Source organism: Protomyctophum parallelum, assembly GCF_964188405.1.
Source record: "Protomyctophum parallelum genome assembly, chromosome: 13".
Lineage (NCBI taxonomy): Eukaryota > Metazoa > Chordata > Actinopteri > Myctophiformes > Myctophidae > Protomyctophum > Protomyctophum parallelum.
The window spans coordinates 18,267,715-18,290,535 of record NC_139708.1 but is presented as its reverse complement, the minus strand read 5'-3'; the positions used below and the strand labels follow the sequence as shown (position 1 = coordinate 18,290,535).

The following is a 22,821-nucleotide window of genomic DNA, read 5'->3' as shown; positions in this document are numbered from 1 at the left end:
TTTAGCTCACTACAGTGAGTGAGTTAAGAGGTAAAATATGTTAGGAGTGAGCGAGTGACACCCACCTGCTGTGTTTAATGTCATTTGTAGGTGACATTTCAATGAGCTGGTACAGTATGTACAGTATGTCACAATGGCCCTGGTTGCAAGAATGCTTATGGGGCTCCATAAACATAAAAAAAATCCCATCCCCATTTCATCAATCCATCAGCCCTCAAACTGAACCCAGATAAGACTGAGCTTCTCCCTCATGCAGAAGCTAACTATCCTTCCATAGACAACGCCCTGGTGACTTCGGTTCCAACAGCCAAGAACTCTCCTTAATGCTGCAACACGCTTGGTCTTCAACTAGGCATGTGTAAATGTGTCCAAAATGGAAATCGATTTGTATAATTCAATATTAACGACTAATCGATTAATCGTTTGGACTTTATTTTTATTTTTTTATGAACCCTACAAATCAAAAAAATCTTCCCCCCAGGGGGTACCTAAGTCAAAAAGTTTGGGAACCCCTGATGTAGATGATTAACAATAACTTTAACTCTTGAGAGTTAATAAGGGTCCATTTGGTTACTAACCACTGGTGGTCCCTGGACCAGTGTTGAGCCAATTGATCACCATAGCAACCCCAGCCTAGACCTGATTAGGTAAATTCCCAACACCTGCTAAATCCTCCAAACCTGTATCTTGATTGGAATCAATCTCCACTCACACTCCTCTCAGTCATGCAGCTACAGACACATCCCGGGCACACTTTGGTAGACCTATAGCCCTGTCCTGTTTAGATGACAATATTGCCTTTCCAACAGATTTTCATTAAAATTTTAATAATCAATTTCGGGTCCTATTAATGATTATCTATTAATCGGACCCATCCTTATCTTCAACCAGACAAAATTATCACGTCTCCCCCCTTCTCCGCTCCCTCCATCACTCCAGTTACTGCCCGCACAGAGTACAAAATTCTGATGATGGCCAAAAGCAACCAAAGGTATGGCACCCCCATATCTTCAAAGTCTGATTGTTCTTGCTTACTGTAAATCGCTCTGGATTAAGAGCGTCTGCTGAATGCCTAAAGAGTGTGTGTGTGTGTGTGTGTGTGTGTGTGTGTGTGTGTGTGTGTGTGTGTGTGTGTGTGTGTGTGTGTGTGTGTGTGTGTGTGTGTGTGTAGGCTTTGCGTGTCACTCAAGCTTTGCCATATCATATGTGTTAATGCCAATTAAGCTGTCAAGTCTTGTTCTGTGTTTGGTCTGTTTTCTTGACAACAAAGTAATTTTTGCCAAACCCTTGCCTGTATGACGTTCTGATGTACAGTATTTGACCTCGGCCTGCCCACTATATTTTTGTTTATGCCTGCTCCTTGTTTTTCTGTATAGCTCCCATATGAGACTTTGGGCTGTATTTTGCGTGTCTTAAGTACCAGGTCTTATTACCTAACTTGAGTAAACTAAAGACCTGGAGGCGTGATCAATGCTCTTTGGCCACTCAGAATAGCCAAATGGCATTGATCACGCCTCCAGGTCTTTAGTTTACTCAAGTTAGGTAATAAGACCTGGTACTTAAGACACGCAAAATACAGCCCTTTGTGTTTTCTTCTGAGTCATCTCCATGGTGTTTGGCAATGTATCCATGTTGTTTACTAAATGTTGAAAAATATTAATTACATTATTATTCGGTGTCATTCGGGCATACAATTTTGACAGTATTGTATTGTCACAAAAGGAGATGCGCTTGCTATTGTGTTTCATACCGGTGACAATGTATCTCTGCACCCTTTATTTTGGCTTTGAAAGGGAACATAATTATAAACAACATTCCACACCGCTCCCTTTCATTGCACGCTCGAGTAAGTCAAGAGGCATTTCTTTCATTGAAGTTATAGGTCGTATAGTCCTTCCAAACAAAAACAAAAAAACTGAAATGGATTTAGTATATAATGTATCATATTTTCATTTGGTCATTAGAGATTACATTTATGGGATAAACAATGTTCTTTCTTGTATAGTGTCATTTTAACACAACAGTACTGTTTGATCGCCTTTCCATATTTCAAGTAGTTATTTTTTACACTTTTGACTGACCTTATAATGCTCTTTTGACAAATAATTGGCTGAGCCCCTGAGAAGTTTAACTTGGTATTACAATGTGTCTCCTGGTGTGACTACACCGTTCAGGTGTGGCAGACATCACATCTGAACGGTGTTTGTGCTAAGTTTGTGCCAATGATTTTACAGGTGTCCCTAAACATTCAGACTGCTGTTTATCATCAGCTGTCATCACTGCTGGCATTCAGAACATTATTGTTCTTATAGTGCCTCCTCAACAGTGGCACGACAATAAAATCAAGAAATTATGACATGACAGGTGAAACAATTAAGCGCGTCCTTGTGCATCTGCCCTTTGTATCCTTTTTAAGTGGTGCAACCACTTCTACATCCAGCATGCAATGTCCGTGTAGCTGTGTATAATACCTGTTTGTGATGTACCTGTGTACCTGTTTGTGATGTACCTGTGTACGTTCACTTTTTTTTGGTAACGTTTATCTGTCACAACCTCGCAGCCGTTGTTTTTGTTTGTTTGCAATGTTCTTTTGTTGGTTAAATCACTGTTTTGTTATGGCTTTCCTGCTCTACAGTTAGCTCATAACATTAGCCGCTGTTGTCAGCCGCTCCGCTGGAACTATAGCCCACAGGCACAGACACCCACTTTGCGGCAAGATCAAAGCGTGTCGCTACTCTCCTTAATGCTGCAACACGCTTGGTCTTCAACTAGGGATGTGTAAATGTGTCCAAAATGAAAATCGATTTGTATAATTCAATATTAATATTAATCGATTTAATCGTTTGGACTTTTATTTTTATTTTTTTATGAACCCTACAAATCAAAAAAATCTTCCCCCCAAGGGGTAGCTAAGTCAAAAAAGTTTGGGAACCCCTGATGTAGATGATTAACAATAACTTTAACTCTTGAGAGTTAATAAGGGTCCATTTGGTTACTAACCACTGGTGGTCCCTGGACCAGTGTTGAGCCAATTGATCACCATAGCAACCCCAGCCTAGGCCTGATTAGGTAAATTCCCAACACCTGCTAAATCCTCCAAACCTGTATCTTGATTGGAATCAATCTCCACTCACACTCCTCTGTCATGCAGCTACACAGACACATCCCAGGCACACTTTGGTAGACCTATAGCTATAGCCCTGTCCTGTTTAGATGACAATATTGCCTTTCCAACAGATTTTCATTAACATTTTAATAATCGATTTGTGTGTGTGTGTGTGTGTGTGTGTGTGTGTGTGTGTGTGTGTGTGTGTGTGTGTGTGTGTGTGTGTGTGTGTGTGTGTGTGTGTGTGTGTGTGTGTGTGTGTGTGTGTGTGTGTGTGTGTGTGTGTGTGTGTGTGTGTGTGTGTGTGTGTGTGTGTGTGTGTGTGTGTGTGTGTGTGTGTGTGTGTGTGTGTGTTGTTCGCGCGCGTGCGTGCGTTCAACCTGTTTTTTTTAATAATCAATGTCGGTGTGTGTGCAGTTCTGCACCAGCACAATCCAGGCATTCAGTAGGCTTTGCGTGTCACTCAAGCTTTGCCATATCATATGTGTTAATGCCAATTAAGCTGTCAGGTCTGTTTTCTTGACAACAAAGTAATTTTTTTTTCTTTTTTTTTTTATCCCACGATTTTGTAACCCAGTTTTCTTTTCACCCAGTGCCAATTATCTAATGTAATCCTGGGCGCTACACTTCCTCTGCCAACCTGGGGGGGCAGCGGACTAACCTCATGCCTCCTATGCATGAGGAGTCCAAGCTGCTTCTTTTCACCTGACAGAGGGGAATTTCCCCGGCCGGACGTAGCGCGTGGAAGGGACACGTTATTCCGACCAGTTCCTTTCCCCTCCATCAGGCGCCCCGGCTAGCCAGGGGGAGGTAACAACAAACAACAACAAACAAAGTAATTTTTGCCAAACCCTTGCCTGTATGACGTTCTGATCTCTGATGTACAGTATTTGACCTCGGCCTGCCCACTATATTTTTGTTTATGCCTGCTCCTTGTTTTTCTTTGTTTTTCTATATAGCTCCCATTATGAGACTTTGTGTTGTCTTCTTCTGAGTCATCTCCATGGTGTTTGGCAATGTATCCACGTTGTTTACTTGAAAAATATTAATTCCATTATTATTCGGTGTCATTCGGGCATACAATTTTGAGACAGTATTGTATTGTCATAAAAGGAGATGCGCTTGCTATTGTGTTTCATTCATACCGGTGACAATGGCTGCGGTTACATGAGAGCTTTTTCATTCAGAATGAAAACTTCAGAATTAATGAATTCAGAAGTAAGTTTTTTGCTGCGTGTTTACATGGGAAATGGTCATTCCGAATGAGTGTTTACATGGACAATACTTTTAAATCCCATTATTTCATTCCACATCAGGTTTGGGGCTGGGAAGGCTTCTGATTGGATGGGGGCGGGGCGCATATGTTTACGTCCAGTGGTGGAAAGTAAATCAGTACATTTACTTTAGTACTCTACTAAAAATTTGAGGTATTTCTACTTTACTTGAGTATTTCCAATTTCCAATACTTTTACTTATACTCCACTACATTTCAGGTAAAACAAAATAATTATAATAATAATAATAAAACACTTTTATGCCATATTACTTTATATTTGATGAATCCTGTAGCCCAGGGGTTTTCAATAGGTGGTCCGTGGACCACTGGTGGTCCGTGGAGGTATTGCATGTGGTCCCTGATCATGCATTTAGTAATGTAGCAAAGTAAAGAGTTTGTATTTTCTTCCACGGAACAGTGCACTAAACCTTTTGTGCACTGTTCCGTGGAAGTGTGTCAATGTTGTCAGAATTACTGAGTAGTCTGAGGTTAAGAAATTCCACAGAAAAGGGAGATAGAATCTCAAGAAGGGTGAAGTGGTGAAGCTTGCCTTCAAGATAGTAAAATATAGGGATAAAGGTTAAGGCACGCCCAAGATAGGGCCACATGTGTCAGTATACTGTATATCAGTTAAGTCTGTGGACCATCGTTTTAGAAACAGTATTCCATAGCAAGTATTACGAAAGCACTAATCTTAGCAGTGGTCCCCAGGTTGATTCTTAGTCAAGGTGGTGGTCCGTGGTTCGCAATCAGTTGAAAACCCCTGCTGTAGCCTATGAGAGGTTGCTCTCAGAGATGTGAAATTAAACATGTCTAGTTTCTTATAATTAATCGCAAAACAAGAGCATAATATAGCCATACCAATTACATGGAAACAAGCATGCGCAGAAAGACCAGAATGAACTTAAATCCGAATGAGTGTTTACATGAGTCCACAATTGTTTCAATAGGATTTAAAAATGGAATAATCCGGTCAGTTACATCAGATCTAAGTTTAAATCAGATTGGCCATTTTCATTCCGATTTAAGTTTTTGTAGTTGTTTACATGACAACTTTTAATAGGATTTAACTTTTATTCTGAATGAAAAGGGGATTTAACTGTCCATGTAAACGTAGCCACTGTATCTCTACACCCTTTATTTTGGCTTTGAAAGGGAACAATTATAAACAACATTCCACACCTCTCCCTTTCTAGACTCTCAAGAGGCATTTCTTTCATTGAAGTTATAGGGGTATAGTCCTTCCAAACAAAATAAAAAAAACTGAAATGGATTTAGTATATAATGTATCATATTTTCATTTGGTCGTTAGAGATTACATTTATGGGATAAACAATGTTCTTTCTTGTATAGTGTAATTTTAACACAACAGTACTGTTTGATCGCCTTTCCATATTTCAAGTAGTTATTTTTTACACTTTTGACTATGACCTTTTAATGCTCTTTTGACAAATAATTGGCTGAGCCCCTGAGAAGTTTAACTTGGTATTACAATGTGTCTCCTGGTGTGACTACACCGTTCAGGTGTGGCAGACACCACATCTGAACGGTGTTTGTGTCAAGTTTGTGCCAATGATTTTACAGGTGTCCCTAAACATTCAGAATGCTGTTTATCATCAGCTGTCATCACTGCTGGCATTCAGAACATTATTGTTCTTATAGTGCCTCCTCAACAGTGGCACGACAATAAAATCAAGAAATTATGACATGACAGGTGAAACAATTAAGCGTGTCCTTGTGCATCTGCCCTTTTTATCCTTTTTTTCTAACGTTCACTTTTTTTTGGTAACGTTTATCTGTCACAACCTCTCAGCCGTTGTTTTTGTTTGTTTGCAATGTTCTTTTGTTGGTTAAATCACTGTTTTGTTATGGCTTTCCTGCTCTACAGTTAGCTCATAACATTAGCCGCTGTTGTCAGCCGCTCTGCTGGAACTATAGCCCACAGACACCCACTTTGTCGCTACTCTCCTACTAAGGTCACATTCCCACCTAATACTTCGGTAGACTCGATGCGTATGGGCAGAGAAATTGGGATTCTTGCATATTTCATTTGCTGCGGTTTGCCTTCACACTGTCATCCGCAGCAATTGGAAATGCAGCAGGGGGGACCTTTATCAATGTGTTCCATTCATAAACTAGCCTACACAGTGAAATCTATGGTGATAAAATTATACTCATAACGTGCATGTGTCGTGCCGTCTGGGAATGGACCCCCCCCCCTCTCTCTCTCTCTCACTATACGCATGCAGCCACGCACTGTTCTTTTGGGCATGGAGGCACAGCGCTGAGCGCACTGATATAACAGACAGCAGCGCAAAATGTTTACAAGTTTATCGAGATGAAAGTCCCTACTCCCCACTAGTCCCCACACAGTGACAGCACTCCATGTTTATGGCACGCACGCACAGACAGACAGAATATTCTGTAGGCTTCAGTCTCCTCATTCGACCACGTCTATCCACGGTAACGGGACATCTTTGCGCTGCGTAAAATATGCCTTCGTCTCCAACTGTGTTCAGCTCCGCGCCGCCACATTGTTTGCTTTCCTTTATTTACTGCGGATTGCATACACACCTGCACCGAATCGTAATCAAGTGCGATTGGAAGCGAAGCGAAACCCCCGTTTTTGCTCTGAGTAGAATGCGGTTCTTTGATACGCATTAGGATTCGAATGAGCCTTCACACCTGCCAAACGAAGTGCAGTTTCTGAAAATGCGCAGCAGGATTCGTTTTAATCGCAGCAAAGCTCTCTGGTGTGAATGTGACCTAAGTCGCTGTTACGTGCCACGTAGGTAGGTTTCTCTGTATTCCTCCCCTGTCTCTCCTTCCCTCTCCCCTCTTTCATCCTCTACAGGTCTGAGGTCCATAACCACCAGTGTGGCTGACTCCAGCAGCCCTCATTGGCCAGCCTCTGATTCCCTGGCTCCGCCTTCAACCAATCATGCTCACCTGTGCCCTATAAAAGGTCTGTGTTTGGCTCAGTGCATGATCTCTCTTCACCAACACCAGTTTGTTTATTAACCTAGAGACCAATTAAGAAACCTTGCTGTTGTTGTTCTCCTACTATATCTAGTGTGTATGTATGCCCTGCCTTGGGACAGGTAAGACAGGGGCCCCTATACATAGACTACACGTAGGAAGAATCTATGTTAAACCACACTAGCTAGGTAAGGGATGATTGCCACTTTTGTATTTATCCTTGTTGGACACAATGGACAGTGTAGCTATAGGCAGTCAGGCTTTTGTTTTCATGTCAGTCAGTTAGACCGTATTATGTTCACCTTAGCTGCTTAGTTAGTTATTTTGGCAACATCTGTGTCCCCTGGCAGTGGCATACTTTTGTTTTGTAACTTCTGATCATTCTGTAAACACTGTACATTTTGCTTTAAACCAAAAGCGCATAAGGTACTTGTTGCCTCTAAACCTGTGTTGTCTCAGTTTATTTGCCCCTTTAATACTCTAGCCTCTAGACTTTGCTAATATAAGGGTTTCGTAACAGTTGCTAATTAAAACGGGCCTGTTATAGCCCTATGCCATTGCCAGGTTTCACCTGACAAAAAAGTTGTTGGAAAGTTGGAAAGCCCCATCTGGATGGAGAGACAACACAAGTCCGGTTATTTCCATAAAAGGCTGCACAATTTACATAGGCAGCTTCTCAAATCTCATAGCACGACAACGGGGTGAGAGACATGGAGACACATCACTTATCTTTCGGTTCCCACAACAATATAAACGGGACATATTTTGGACATAGTTCCAATGGTGATTAATCTGTGATTAATTCATTTTTAAAATGTGATTAATCTGGCCTGGTCCATGGCTCAATGGTCCAGGCACCTTGGCTGGTAATCCAGTCTGGCAGTGTACCGCGGGTTCGACTCCCGATCCCGACGGCCTTTACTGCATGTCTTTCCCCCATCTCTCTCCCCATTTCCTGTCAGCCTACTGTCTGTCCCTCCATAAACATTATAAAATAAAGGTGAAAGCCACAAATAAAAAACATTAATAAAATGTGATTAATCTGATTGAAAAATGTAATCGTTTGACAGCCCTAAAAAAAGTTATAGTAAAAACAGTGATAATAAAACGCAGTAAAATCACATTTGCAAATTACAAATCTGCAAAGCCTATAGTCCTGTAGAATCTGCAGTATAAAAACTGGTTCAACCAAGTAGCGTGTGTGTGTGTGTGCGTGCGTGCGTGCGTGCGCATTTGCAATAGTGCCTGGAAGTTCCAATACAGTATATCATAATATGACAATTTTGACAGCATTTGGCAAGGCATAAATCTTCTGAGTCTAACCTGTATAATTTTCACTTAGCTCCACCCAGAGCCATAGAGTAAGACAGAGTTACGACAACTCCGTTCACTTCATGGGGCCAGGCTCTTCTACATAGAATTCTATTGAAAAGGGACAACTGGAAGTTTACTGAATGCATTGCGAGTCTATGGGCTCATGCAAGCCGAGTACATGAACTCTGGCTCCACCTAAATGATTAATTGGGCACCAGAAGTTCAGAACTGTTAAGGAGGTCAGAATGTGCTGTGGTATTGATTGATTCAATTGTGTTCATTGTACAGCACTTTCTAACCTTGGTGCTTTATGAATTAAATGTACTTACTTACTATTCCTGTTGTGTAAATCAATGTCGGGGAGATCGAGGCGTCACAATATTGTAGTAATCCCTCCTATTATATTAACGGTTTGAGTGACAGTTTCACACAGCCATGAATGAATGTGGCGGTGATGCCACACCCAACCTAATTTATCTCCTCAGCATCAGCTCACTTTGGTGAGAGCACAGTTGCATAGAGACAGGTAAGGAGAGAAGACCATCTTTCTAAAGCTTAATGGATAGAATGAACTCAACGATTTATGATACAATTTAAGACATTATTGTGGTAAATGATGTCCTCTATGATTAATTTAATCTTAACTATGTGGGGCTATATGCTATACATTTGAATATGTTTTTTGAGATTTAGATAGTTATTTGTTTTCCACAGAAGACATATTCTATATTATACAGTTGAAAAACAAATGTAAATGTACTGTATTTATAATGCATACACCTTAAATCACTATTGACATCACTGTAATTATTTCATTCCAGCTACAGTAGCCTAGTGCAATTTATTTGTGTTCTTTGAAGAAGAGGAGAGATCCGAGCATTTAAAAATTAACGGAGGAGAGGGTGTAAAATCAAGGTACTTTAATTTAATCATGTTTACAAAAAGTTTTAAAAGCCAACATGTTTTGACTAGCAACTGGTCTTCATCAGGGAAAATATGAGGATGATTGAGTTCTTTCTTTAAATTTGTTTCTTTAAACCAAGACCGGGAAAGTATGACAGTATCTGTGTCATTTTAAATTTGAGCTAAAAAGCATTATTTTATACTTTTATACTATTCAAAAATAGCATATACATTCAAGCTCATGTGTTGTGCTATGAGCTTGTAGATCTGCTATTTTTAGAAAAATCGTGAAGTCACTATTCTACTTGAATGTGTGAATATGTTTTACGACACAGCCTGTGTTGTAAAACCTGTTAATTTCAAGATCCACTTGAACCCAAATGTATGTGAAAATGTGGAATGATAAGCATGTGTGCGTATGCTTGTGTCTTCATTTAGAGGGAGGCTGTTGAGCTACTCCGGGGGCCAAAATGGGACATCTAAATTGTCTCACCCTCGCTACTGCTATGGTGAGATTAGGTGAGTAAAAGTGTTATGGTTGGATGGATATAAGGCTGCAGGCATCACTATTATAATCGCAAGCCAGTGGCGAGCACAGATAAACACCAGGGGGTGCTAGGAAAAAAAGGGTGCTTTTGAAAAAAAAAAATGTATGTATGTGAACCATGGTGACATTGATCAATTCTTGATATAAAAATCTCACACTATTAAAGCAACCGGCCGGTTCCACGCGCTGCACAAGGTGCCCTTTTTTCACTTGAGCACCTGCCCCTCTAAATACCTGTGCACGCCACTGTCGCAAGCAACACTATGGGTGTGTCACAAAACATTAAGCAACTAGAACTGCACTCTGTTGAATGCATACTTGCTTGTTGCACACTAGTAGGCCATAAATGGACAACTAGTGTGCAAGCAGAGCGTGCATTGAGAGCTAGTTATACATATACTATATATATATGTAATTTGTAAATTGATTAGCGGTATACTGTGGTTACTTTGCGCCAAAAACCGTCCCAGCCAACCCGCCACTTTTGATGCGTATGCACCGTCCCAGCAAATTGTGCCTGATACGGCAGTGGTGCCAGATTACATACATGTATACACAGGAGCATTACCTTTAATCCTCCCAACACTAAAACATATCGTCATTACGTCACCATCGAAAACCAATTACACTCTGGCATTGGGTCCTTTAATCCACATATTTCTTACGTCATCATTGAGAGCTAGTTATATATACAGTACACACCATGTAATCGCTGGGAGGTGCATACGCATCAAAAGTGGCGGGTTGGCTGGGACGGTGCGTACGAGCCGGGCGAAACTATTACTTGCGCACTCTGCTTGCGCAAGTAATTAACTATAGTTATTGATTGTTGTTGCATATCGTCGCTGTCGGGCAGAAACCTTGTAAAACTGTTGCTTTTTTAGGACATGGACAAAATAACCTGTGTTCCAATGGAGCCAGTGTTATTTAGTCACAAGCTATTTATTGTTAATACTTTATTGGCTCAATATTTATCACACACAGACTTAACCACTTTCACTTTAACTTAGTTAACTTAACTTAGTAGTGTAGATCGGCTATTCCATTGCCTAATTTTGTATTAATTGATTGAAATGTGATTGTTGAGTAAAAAGTACAATATTTGCCTCAGATGTAATGGAGTAGAAGTAAATGTACTGATTATATTACACTGTAAGTACAGTACTGAGTAAATGTACTTTATATATATTATATTTCATGTTGTATCTCCTCTAGGTTTAATCGTCTACAGGGCCCAACAGGTAGGCTGTGATCTTTTATTGTGTACTTCATCTGATGCCTTATGTCTCAGCAATTGCTATTGAACTGTTGAACATTAACTTAATTAATTAATTAACGTAATTAACATTAATGCTTATTATTGAATAAACAATGGACATAAAATGAAGTTGTATTCAAATATTATTTAAAAGGGCCTTTTTATTTTAGAGTTCTAATACATTAAACCAGTTTTATTCGCACAAAACAAAATTCTGCAAGGACAAAATAATAAAGTATCTATCTAGTGTTTGTTGAGAGTGATGATCACAATGATCATAAACAGTATATAACTATACTATAAAAAATCATAATTCATAAATCAAATTATCTTATACAAATTGAACTATTAATTGCTGTTGCAAATTTTGCCTAATGAATATAATATATAGAATTGAAATTTGGCCTTATTTTCACTCTGACTTTTTTTTTATAAAATCGGGTTAGGGTTAAGGACTCCCATGCAGTCTATATGCGCAGTCTGTTCTCCATTATACAATTGATGTTAGCTATTTCAAAAATATAATACATTATGTTGTAACGGTTTCCTCAGTAGCTTGGGGTGGAAGGGAGGTGTGTACCTACCAGAGAGGACTTAGCCTCTCCTTTTTTTTATGTAGCCAAGTGGTTCAAGGAAACTGACAAAGGACTCAAATAAAATATAAGAAATCCTTAAATGTGATGGATCAGAACAGGATTTATATTGAAACCAGGGGTTATGGGTTAGGTTACATTGTTACAACATTTAAATAAAACAACAAAAGCAGGAAATGGCATTTAATATTCATATAACGAAAAAGCAACAAATCATGAAAACCCCCAAAATGATATATTCAATAAATGTTCAACTGAAACTTTTGTGTACAAATGGGGTTAAATTCACCACTCCTTGGAAAGCCAACAAAACCGGTCTTTGTGAGTTCAGTCAATGATAAACAAAATAAAGATCCTCTTGCTGGTAATGAAGTGTTTTTTTGTCCCAATGTTATTGTTTGTCCTTGCTGGTAATGAAGTGTTTTTTTGTCCCAATGTTATTGTTTGTCGTCCAAATGTTATTGTTTGTTGTCCAAATGTTAGTGTTTGTCTGGGTTACCTGTGAGTGTGTTTTAATGTCCCACTCGGTCAACTCAAACAGAGGCAAACAAGCCTCCTGCAGCAATTCACCTCCTCCGTTTACTTCTCCTCCCTGGATTTTATCACAGAGGAGTTTGAAGAGTCTCGACGGCAGGCCTTCTTCTGCAGTGGGTGCATACGTTTCTAAACATGCTCTAACTCGAGCTAAAAATAAACAAACCGGTAGAGAAGAGTGCAGAGTGCTGGACACTGTCCTTCAGAGCTGCTGCCAGCACACAAACTGTTTTCTCACACCCAGAGTGACACACCTGTGGCAACTATATCCTGAGTAGGGAGATTGCCAGGTGTCAATCATCGTTACATGGTGATGGCCTGACTTAAGAGTCACTTGTGACTCTGGCCGTCACATTCCTCCCCCCATGGAGAAAGCCGACCAAGATTGAGGGAGGCGGGTCGTCACACTCCTCCCCCCCATGGAGAAAAGCTGACCAAGGCAGTGACAGGTTGGCTGTTAGGGAATCCTAGGAACTCCTCGTCCTCCGTTTCCTCCTCAAAGATCTCCAGCACTTTGCGCCTTTGCATGTCCTCCAATTCTTTAGCTGTCGGTTGACAGGGTGTTAGGTGCGAGTCCTGGATGTTGGGGAATCCTAAGAAGTCCTCATCCCTGCCTCCTTTGGCGGCCTCTGAAGATCTCTTAGTAAAGACTGTTAAAGAATCTCAGATGGAAAACAGTGAACAGGACCAGCTGTACCAACTGCTCTATGCTAATCAAGATGTCTGTACCACTCGACTGGGACATACTACTGTTCTGAAACACAAAATCTATCTCACCCATGCCATGCCTTTGAAACAAAAACCCTACAGACTTTCACCCACCAAACAAGCCGTAGTCCAAGAGCTGGTTGAAGAGATGCTTGAAAATGACATCATAGAGCCTTCCTCTTCACCTTATGCTGATCCTGTGGTAATCATTCCCAGGAAGATAGGAAAGCCCAGATTCTGTGTGGACTATCAGAAACTTAACACCATCACCCTTTCTGATGCCTATCTTATTCCCACTATCCAAGAGATTCTTGAATCCTTGGCAGGAGCAACCATCTTTTCCACTATAGATCTAAATAGTGGATATTGGCAAGTGGCGATGGATGAGGATAGCCGGCTTAAGATTGCTTTCGTGTGTGCCCAAGGCCTGTTCCACTTTAAGGTTATGCCTTTTGGCTTGAAAAACGCCCCAGCCACATTCCAGCGCCCAATGGAAACCACCTTGGCAAATCGTAAAGGGAAAATCTGCTTTGTTTATTTATTATTTGTTTGACAAGATAATTATGCATACTGGCATTATGCATAATATATTTGCTGCTGATCAATGTAGCTGCTTGCGGAATAAGCCCCGACAATGCATCTCAAGACACAAAGAGAATGTGACAATGCGTTTCCAGTACACACCCAGACACATTCATTGGAGAAAAAATAAAGAACAAGCAAACCATCAATTCAAATGACACATAAGCCACACCTTGAAGCATATGCAGAGTTGATGACATATTGATCTCTAGGAAGTCTGGAGTCTATAGGCTCCAGACTTCCCAAATCAAACTACTAATCCGACTTCTTCTGGGCCTCGGGCCCATGACCCACCTGTTTGTAACACATTTTGATAACATAGGTTGGCTCCGGGTAGAAGACAGAGTCAAGCAATTGAAAATGGGACTGACTTTCAAAATTGTAAATGCAGATCTGCCCTCCATGCCATCAGTGCCCATTTACTTAACTGATTACCTAAAAAAGGTGAGCAACTCACAACACTAGAGGGAGCGTGAATAATTATCTGGTGCCAACAATCTTTAGAACAAATATGGGTAAATTCACTTTCCACAACACTGCCACTCAGGTGTGGAATGCCTTGCCCCCTTCCCTCAAAACTAGCAAATCACTGGTTTCCTTTAAGAAAGGACTGAAAATGCACCTGTCACTGTCATCCGATCAACAGAAGCCATAACTCTATTCCCCCCCTCTCCAATTCATTTCTATTTCAACCCGTACATAGATTTAATGTCTTGTTGAGATATTTAAATTGTTGTTATTGTTGATGTTGTTGTGAATGCATGCATGGGACCCGGATGGAAACAAGACCGCAAGGTCTTTCTTCAGTGATGTCCTATTGGCCAAATGTGCGTTACTGTACCCTGTACTGTTGGTCTGTTTTGCATCTTATTGTCTAATAAAATTATCAATCAATCAATCAATGCTATAGGCTGTACACTTCTGAATAAAAGAAAGTTGCTGTCGGGTGGAAACCTCTCCAAATCTGTTACTTTTCAGGATTCAAATTCAAAAGTAGCAAAAACAGGCAATCTAGACTCAAAATGTGTTGCAAATTAATGCTGCTTTTGTGTGATGCTGTAATAATTTGATGAAGTAGGGCATTCATTTATGAAAGAAAAAAAGCAAAGCAACTATAGAGATACAACAAAATGCAGTCATTACAACAACAAAGTACCATACAGTATATCCTCATATGAGCTTTTTCCCTTTCAATTAAGGTCTCAGAAAAATGTGGACCTGGGGGAACCAGCTGCAGGTACAGTATGTCACTAAATAACATATGCCACATGCCCGTCACCGTCAAAGGGGAGCATATACGTTGGTTAGACATACTAACAGTCTGACAGGCATTATTTTGACAACACCGTCGCTGTGACAATTAGGTTTAGGGTTGGGTTCGTCTGACTCATGACTGTTAGTACGTCGGACCAAACGCATGCACCCACTGTCAAATATTTCCCATATGTTGCTACTAGAATTCTATTTTAATTTAGCATTTAAAGGATTAACGTATTGATGTGTTTAAATTTTATAGCACTGATAAACCTACTACCGGACCTACTACTCCTAACTGTACTGCTGCTGCTAATACTACTACTACTACAACTATTGGAAGTACTTCTGCAGGAATGTATACTACTACTACAACTATTGGAAGTACTTCTACTGGAATGTATACTACTACTAGTATTACTACAACTATGGGAAGTACTTCTGCAGGAATGTATACTACTACAACTATCGGAAGTACTGCTGCAGGAATGTATGATCCCGTAAGTCATCGGGATCAGGGTTATTTATACTTTTATAGTTGTCATACACCGAAAATAGCAGCTCTATAAGCTCACAGATCTACTGTAGGCTACGAGCTTGTAGATCTGTACAAGCTTGTAGATCTGTTATTTTCGGTGCATGGCATATCGTACAAGTATGAATCAGATAGTTATTATGGTGCTATAAGTTGCATGTCGTGTTCTGTTTGGAATTCAACTTTTTGAATAAAATGTTTAATTGTGTGTTTTATTTTAGCTCTCAAAGGCCACCTTTGCCAAGTTCCTGAATTGCTCAGGGCTGTCTGAGAGCAACGTGGAACAGAAACGGAGGCTAATGGTTGTCATGCACCAGGCCTTTGATTTATTCTCCTTTATGGTACAGTATAGCCGTACTACTTCATACTCTCTTGAAACCTCTCAAATTCCTCTCACATGCTTTAATTAATTATTAGATATATTATTAGATAGATTAGATGGATTAGATTATTATTACTTGCGCAAGCAGAGCGTACCGTGGTCGGCTGCGTACGGTATGTACTGTATGGTATGTTGGAATGTAGGCCTGTCCTCGGTGATCACTGATATGTTTCAATGTTGGGTGGGTGGGTGGTTGTAGCAAAATAATTGTATTTTGTATTAATATCAGATTTCTTTAAAAGTTTGTTTGTTGTTTTCGTCTTTAATGGAGGGAGGGGCTGAGAGTATGTTTGTAGATGTTGGCAGTACTTGCGTGCTCTGCTTGCGCACAAGTAGGCCATTTATGGCCTACTTGTGTGCATGGCGAAAGTGGCAGCTCGATAGAGTGCAATGCATTTCTTATTATTATTTCAAAATAAAATATTGATAAATATTGATAAATAAATGGATAAATAAAATAAAAATATTACGTTTGTAAATACATTTTAAAAAGTTTAAGAAGTAGTGAAAATAGAAGATCTGCAAGCTCACAACGCTGCGGCGGCGTGAAGCAATGCATATGCTGTAAGCTTTAGATCTGCTATTTTCACTAGTTCACGGGCCAACTAATCGAATTCCTCTTTTGGGCCTTGAGCTACAATCTTTGGGAACCTCTGTATTAAACAATTTCATACATCAACTGCTGCAAATGTATCTCCTTGAGCTGCTCTTTGAAGACATTTGTCCTGTTCACCCGTGCAGAGATCTGAGAAGGATTTGCAGCTCTTGGAGTTAATTCAAGGGCTCGACTTCAACAGGGGAGGGGAGGGGTTCCATGATGCCAACTTCACCAGAGTGTGGTTTCATGTCATGCTTAGACCACACCTAGCATCTGTACCCCACCGGTTCCTCTCCTGTCTGAGCGCAGACAAATTCAACTGCCAAACCTACCAGATTATGTGGGTGAAACACAGCAGCAACATAAAGTTGTGTGATATCACAGAAACATACAACAGTCTAACTCTATGTCAGAATTGCACTCATTTTATTTTGGAACATTTGCAGGGTTAATGAATTGAGTGCTCACATGAAGGAAATGAAACCTCCTCAGCAAAAATTGATCTACATGCATTTCATACGTGGCTTTCTTGCAAGAAATGATACCACAGGTAAATATAATTTTGTATGTCGGCCGGATATTGGATATGTACTTGATGTCGTTCAACAACAGATGGTGATATTGCTTTGTGAGTAATGTTAGTGATCTTTTAAAAGGTTGTGTCAGTCCTGGAACCAACAGTAAGGATTGGCTAATGCAGAACTTCAGAGGCTTCTCCATCTATGCCCACCTAAGAGAACTCTCTTCACTGAACAGGAATTTCAGTGGTGTAAGTGTGCAAACTATAAGGACTATACGAAAGTACAATGTATGAAGGAAAGGTCACAATGATTCATATCTTATCGATTGCTATAATCTGTGTCTATGTCAAATTTATATTTGGTTGTGTCATGCATGGAAATTAGCTGATCTACAAGCTTGTAGATCTGTTATTTCCGGCGTGAGGCACCAGCCGTGTGCAACTAAGTATAACTCAACATGCTCTCTCACAGTTGGAAGCCCTGCCTTTGCTCAGTCCAGCGCAGAAGGCTGAGTTGATCTTTCACCCTGGTATGGGAGACATGAACAACTGCACCCTCAGCCACATTGTTCTCAGCCTGCTTACACCTCTAATGAACAATGAACATGTGCGCGAATCCACCCATAACCTTACCACCTTACCATCAAATGCAACTGTCTCCAACATGACGGGAAATAATGCTACACAAACACGTGAGAGGGTGAGTATCTGTTTGAGTCTTTTCAATGTTGATAATTACTTGTAAGACTTGCTGTGAACCTGACTGTTTCATATCTATGTGGTTACAGGATTTCAAAGACTTCCTGTCTTTCTTTAAGCCACTGTGGAGCTTTATCAATACTGTAGTTTCCACCATCAATCAGGTACTTTGAGCAGTTAAAAGGAGTTTACACTTCTGTAGGTTGGATATCCAAGTGAAACAGGGGGGGAAATGGTGACATTATTCTATTTTTTTTTTGTCTCTCGTTAGAATCACCTGACGGAGGCCACAGTGAACTTGACCTTGATAGAACTGGCTGGTCATTTATCTAACAACTCCTTGGGAAATGAAACCGTTGTGGGCCAAGCGCCCTCTGTCAGCAATTTCAACATCTCCAGCATGGATGACTGGTTCCAGTATGTTGTTCTGCCGGCTGTCAGGTGCTTCATGCCAAACAACATGGAGATGCCTCACAATGTCACAGCTGTATTCCACCAAATCTTGTGAGTTTCCCCATACAGTGCATGCCATGATACAGTATGTGGCTCCCAAACAGACCCATTTTGGGTACACGTGGGTCACAGGGAGACACCAAATGTATCTTTTGGCCCCGGAACGTTTGGGAACCGTTGCACTGCATTTATCTTCTTTCTTTTTCTAGATTTGTTTTTGGGGCTTTTTATGCCTTTATTGATAGCGAACAGTAGATAGATAGGAAAGGGGGAGAGAGAAACACGCGGCAAAGGCCATCGGGCTCGGGAGTCGAACCCGCGGCACACCGTCCGACTGGCTTGGCAGCCGAGGTGCCCAGACGGTTTAGCTAACCGTCCGGGTTTGTTTATCTTCTAATCAAAGATATTTGCCACTTCACATTGTTCTGTGATGCCACCTGTCCTGAACCGCCTGGTTTTGTTTTCTGTAATTTTGCAGGTCAGTAAACGTTGATTCGTTCTCCACCGCATCTGCTACTGGAATTGCCTGTAATGTGACTCATCAGACATGCCATGTAAGCATCGGGACATCCCTTGTCATGTATTATTGTAGCAGTATTATTGTAGCAGAGAATTGTACAAGAGAAAAGAAAGGCATCTTTGTTATACCGTAATAACAGCAGGCGTTTCTGTTGGGGTGGAGCACATACAGTATTTCACCTGTGCATTAAAACCTGGGGCAACAGGTTAATCACATTCCTACTAGGTTTTAAATAGCTTACATGTTTAGTGTAATTATGTGGGGCAATGTGACGTGTATCAGAGGAGACATGTGGGTGGTTGTAATGTCTGCAGACCCTCCCTCACTGAGACCAGCCGGTGTGGCAGCAAGAAGTGACAGGGAATAGCATAATGACTAAATTGGGTGTAAAGGTATAGTAAAGTGGTGGTCTATTTTGTAGGAAGCAATGGCATATGGTTCTCCAGAGTACAATATCCCAATTTTGTGTAAACAATACACTTGCAGTTCATTTGGCAAATGTTTTATCTTAAACTGGAAGCCAAAACGTTGAAAATCATTAAAACTTCTCTTTTGTCAGTACTCAATTTGTGCCCAAGACGTCTCCAGACGTCCTGAGAATTATCCCATGGTGTGCCCAACACGTCTGTACACGTCTTTGGAAAAAAAACAACCTTGAGCAGTTGTCATTTTTTTTTCTTTTTTTTTCATTGTTTTGTTATTTAACTTAATTGATTTGTGTGAATTTGTTGTCCCAGGTTGACTATTATGAGGTTGATAACACCTGTGTTTTATATGTGTCCCATCTGGTACGCTGAAGAAAGGGGTACTGTATATTTGGGAGCACTGTCTTGTACCTTGTACAATAGGATTGAGAGTAATTTCTTTCTTTACAAATAAACCCTACTATATATTTGCTTTAAAAACATTTCCCTCTTCGTAGCCATCCCATGCAGATGACCTGCTTGGAGTGCTAAAATGTGTGGCACATTCTGATATGGACTTCACGGCAGAAAATCTGCGATTATTGACCCTAGAACTATCGAGGACACATAACTTTTCAACACAGCAACATCCAATGACCGTAAGAAACCCAATCCTCTCAATGGGAAGCATAATGCATAAAGAATGTAGATAGTTTTCGATCTTCTTAAAGGATCACTGCATTCATAACCATTTTTTTCAATCTCCGTAGAATGGCACAACAGGACAGTCAAACCTTACAAACTTGGTTGGACCGTTACCTGTAATCAGCTTCAGACCAGAGGACCTTGGGAATTCTGATTATGTAAAATTCTGGTTCCTAATCAAACTGAGACCTTCCCTGCCCTTTGTGTCTAAGGCATACCTGTCTTGCCTCAGCACTCAGAGATTTAGCTGTGATGCCTTCCAGGCCATGTATGTATATCTACGCACACGCATTCACGCACACACGCACGCATAGGAGGCCTTATATGTTTCACCAGTTTCAATTTCACCCCCAAAAGTCTGGATTAGTCGCCCCCAGAAGTCCGGACAAGTCGCCCCGTAAAACCGTTGTATTTTCGAAGTAACAGCAGAGAGAGAGAGAGATTGGGGGGATTATCTGGGATCGACTACTTCAGTCTTGACATACAACAATCATGATGTGTGATGATGTTGCGTTGCCGTTGTTATTATGACTGAGTTTTGAAAGTAAAGAAGCGTTGTGTTTAAGCTGTGTCATGGTCCACTGATTCACAAACACAATAGTAGCCTACTTTTAAACAGAGAGATTTTTACCTGTACTTTGAGATTTTTCCTGTACTTTTAAACAGAGAGAGAGAGAGAGAGAGAGATATTTTTTACCTGTACTATGAGAGAGAACTTTCACAGACTTTCCTACTGTAACAGGCCCAGGTCCCCAGCTAAATCTTTAACTCTAACAAGTACTGTACTTTTAGGCAGACATAGCAGAATAGTACAACAACTAATTTCAGTAACAATGGAGGAATGGAACACCTTTCCAGAATGGAATTTTCAGAAGAATGGAGGGGGGTGAGCCATTCATTATCCATGCATCATTTTCATTTGACCAAAAACAACAAACTGGTTATAAATGTTCTCCAGAATGGAATTTACAGAACAATGGAGGGGGTTGAGCCATTCATTATCCATGCATCATTTGACCTAAACTAAATGTTGGTTATAAATGTTCTAATATGATAAATAAGGTAAAATAAACATGAAATAAACATGGGGCAAGATATCCGTGCTTTGGGGCAAGATATCCACGCTGTGGGGAGAGATATCCACGCTTTGGGGACGAGCTATCCACGGCTTGGGGCGAGCCGTCTTTTAGCGGGGGCGAGTTGGAAAAGGGGCGAGCGGACCTGTTAAGGCCTATTCATAGTCTGGATTTTCGGTGGTGAGGTGACCACCGCTCCGGTGGTGAGCTGACCACTGGAGCTGAAATAACGTTGAGCGGTGGTGAGTAAAAACACAGAAGGGCTGGAGCGGTGGCGGTGGTTTGCTCTTCACCATGGCTCGTGACATCATGTTGTAGTTCGGTGGTCACCTCACCACCGGAAATCCAGACTATGTCTGAGCCTTTACCACCCTTGGCCCTCTCTCTCTCTCTCTCTCTCTCTCTCTCTCTCTCTTACACTCACACGCTGCCTTGCTCTCTCCCACAATGTTAATTAAGTTACACTTATTTCCTGTTAATAACCATGGGTAAAATTGGGCACGCACACACACACACACACACACACACACACACCCCCTAAACTAGTAGTACTGTATCTGTATACATCAGTGACAAATACAACATCATGATTCATGATGTGTACACGCAATTCATTAATTGATCTTACCTTAAAGGACCACTTTTCAACCTATCCTCATATAATAGGTCCTCACTAATAATCATGATAAAATGGCACGATTTTGTTCTACTCAGTCTGTGTCTCATAGGAGGGCTGTGGGCAGTTTAGAAATCGTCCTCCAGTGACATCATTTTTTTTTTTCCTATTTAGATTTTCATTATCGTGAGAACGATGGCTTCCATTTTCGCATTGCAACTTTTCAGGACTAGAAAGCCTGCCGTTTCTATTAGCTTGTATTGCCCATCAAGGATGTCACTGGACGACGGTTTCTGAACTGCCAACAGCCCTCCTATGAGACAGAGTAGAAAAGAATTGCGCCATTTTTACATGATTATTAGTGAGGACCCATTATATGAAGATAGGTTGAAAAGTGGTGAAGTGGTCCTTTAACCTTTCAACATGTTGTGTGTTGTGGTCTTATAGTGTGAAGGGGATGAGTGACCATGCTGACAGTATGGCTGAACCAAGACAGAAACTGGTCTACACAAGTTTCATTTACCCCTTCCTCTCACAGCGGACAGATCCAGGTACCCTTCGGCAACACAACAATATAGCTGTCACTAAAGTATTAATACTGTGCATACCTAGCCCCAAGGCATTTATAAAGGTGTACGTGGTATAATGACAATATTCTATCTTCTTTTGTCTAATTCTTAAAGGGATGGCCTGCATATCACAATCCAACAGTAGCGTGGATTCCATCTTGATGAACTTTGGCAGATTTTTGCACTTTGCTTCTCTGGAACACTTTTTTCAATTGCACAGACATGTGCAAGTAGTAAGTCGTATGAATTTAGTTTCTTAATAGTTTCCATGTTGGTTACAAAGTCTCTGTACTTTAAAGATAATAACACCATTGTCTATTCTCAACATAGGTGGAAGTCCTGCCAGCTTTCTCTCCACAGCAGATAGGAGAAGTGGTACTGAAGCCTACTAACACTGCAAATACAGTTTACATCATCAACATTGTCTTTAATCACCTGGGCAATGGCACCAGATTCAAAGAATTCCTCATCTACCTGGAAACAAATGCAGCAGGGGTAAATATCCAAATGTTTTAACGTAATCCAGGCTTTTGCGAGATTGTCTCAAAGTACCGTAACTGTATCCTGTTTTTCTCATTCGCATTTTCAGGCAAACCTTGGTTGCGGATCATACAGTGCCATGTAAGTGAAGTTGTGTTGTAACGCATTCTTTATCGTTTATTGAGTCGTCACTTGTGCTGGATAGCTTAT

The 22,821-nt window shown here is 40.7% G+C and overlaps 1 protein-coding gene and 1 long non-coding RNA gene across 2 annotated transcripts; both read left to right on the top strand.

Annotated features, from left to right (window-relative positions):
* Positions 1–10,014: 10,014 nt before the first annotated feature.
* On the top strand, positions 10,015–15,037 carry LOC310868452. The gene is made up of 3 exons (XR_014570094.1): positions 10,015–10,097; positions 11,341–11,366; positions 15,000–15,037. It is a non-coding gene; the product is annotated as an uncharacterized lncRNA (long non-coding RNA).
* A 477-nt stretch (positions 15,038–15,514) lies between these two features.
* LOC310868528 (uncharacterized protein) lies at positions 15,515–22,391 on the top strand (the record flags this gene model as incomplete). The annotated part of the gene is made up of 13 exons (XM_083778988.1): positions 15,515–15,554; positions 15,811–15,930; positions 16,713–16,909; positions 17,016–17,119; positions 17,226–17,338; positions 17,562–17,789; positions 17,878–17,952; positions 18,060–18,292; positions 18,720–18,795; positions 19,684–19,824; positions 19,936–20,138; positions 22,010–22,113; positions 22,246–22,391. The coding sequence occupies exons 1-13, from the start codon at positions 15,543–15,545 to the stop codon at positions 22,389–22,391; spliced, it is 1,752 nt and encodes a 583-aa protein (XP_083635114.1). The 5' UTR covers positions 15,515–15,542.
* Positions 22,392–22,821: the final 430 nt, after the last annotated feature.